At 35.8% G+C, this 1,390-nt stretch overlaps 1 protein-coding gene across 1 annotated transcript in view; it reads left to right on the top strand.

Moving 5' to 3' along the window:
* The window catches only part of mtm (myotubularin), a gene marked incomplete at both ends in the record, with an annotated part of 2,995 nt that continues 1,605 nt past the window's right edge, over positions 1 to 1,390 (top strand). Inside the window, 4 exon segments of the mRNA XM_011306129.1 lie at positions 1 to 112; positions 669 to 823; positions 897 to 1,100; positions 1,242 to 1,358. Coding sequence (XP_011304431.1) covers positions 704 to 823; positions 897 to 1,100; positions 1,242 to 1,358 — 441 coding nt within the window.

Raw genomic sequence — 1,390 nt, 5'->3', positions numbered from 1 at the left:
AACATAAACTCCATCTGACGAGTAAATAAATATTTTTTTTATTCAATTGTTCTCTTTGGAGCAGAAACAGTTCAATCGATTCTTCCATAACCACAAGTGCCCATTTTTTGAGGTCAGTTTAACGTAATAAATATTTAGACAATCATTTTTATTGTTCTCTCACATTTTTTGTTGTTTTTTAATTTATTTTGTATTTTATCGGGGCGTGGCACAGATGTACTCGATCATTCGAATTCCAAACACTCAAGAGACAATTATTCTTCCCTGTCACTATTTACAGCTGTTTCAGAGATTAAAACGTCACGTATCAATTTTCATTTTCATATTTTTTTCATGCACTCAGAATTCTCTCACAGGAATTGTTGTAGTGAATTTATTTCATTTTTAGGTTATGTCTCAACGAAAAACATTTCTGTTGTTTCTAATCATATTTGATATTTTATTACCCCTAATACTTTTCGAAATCAATCGAATAAAATTCAATTAGTCCTAATTAATAATTCAATAATCATAAATAAATTCGTAACAGACAAATTCTTCAAGAACTCCCACAATTTTTCAACTCATGCACTCATGCACTCATGCACTCATGCACTCATGCACTTTTGATTGCCCCACAATTAAAAAAATTTAATTTACACTTTTTAAAAATACAATCCATTAATCAGGACACGATATAAATTCATCCAAAGCTGCACCATCCATGTCCAAGAAGACTGACAAAGTAGATGTACCTGTGGTAGATCCCACTAGATCCTTAATCCAGTTATCGTCCTCCGAGGAAACCGATACTGAAACTGGAAATTTGACTTTCATGCACAATGTACGTGTCATCGCAATTCAATCTCATCCCCAGGGAGATTATTTCCACCTAATAATTATTTTATTATTCCCAGCACTTCGGCAGTGACAGAAGGCTCGGTGATGGCGACAACGACCCCAACACACTGAAGAGACGTGTCCCAGGATTATCTGTCATGGAGAAGAGAGGAAGCACTGAACTCCTGGGGAATGAGCATTCGACAAAAAATGCCAGCTCCGATTCAATCAATTCCGAGAGCAAGAGCTCGTCACTTAATTCCAAAATGGGACAAGAATCGGTAATTATATTTTTGGGAAGGGTAGAATCTAGGGTTTTGGGTCATTGGAGAGGATTCAGTCTCAGGGATTTTATTCATTTTTTTATTATAAAGAAGATAGTGGGTGTAATAATATTTTTTATTCCACTCATGCGTACTCAGGAGTGCTGGGAGAAAGCTTCAAACTCCAAAAGCTTCTCCACCAGCTCAACGTCCACCGACAATAATATCGTATCTGCCCTCGAAGCAAAGAAAGATTTTAATGGAAAAATCAGTCCGGTAACATATCCCTTGATTTATTCTTGTGTCAT

Source organism: Fopius arisanus, unplaced genomic scaffold (genome assembly GCF_000806365.1).
Source record: "Fopius arisanus strain USDA-PBARC FA_bdor unplaced genomic scaffold, ASM80636v1 scaffold00046, whole genome shotgun sequence".
NCBI lineage: Eukaryota > Metazoa > Arthropoda > Insecta > Hymenoptera > Braconidae > Fopius > Fopius arisanus.
This window is presented reverse-complemented; position numbering and strand designations above follow the sequence as displayed.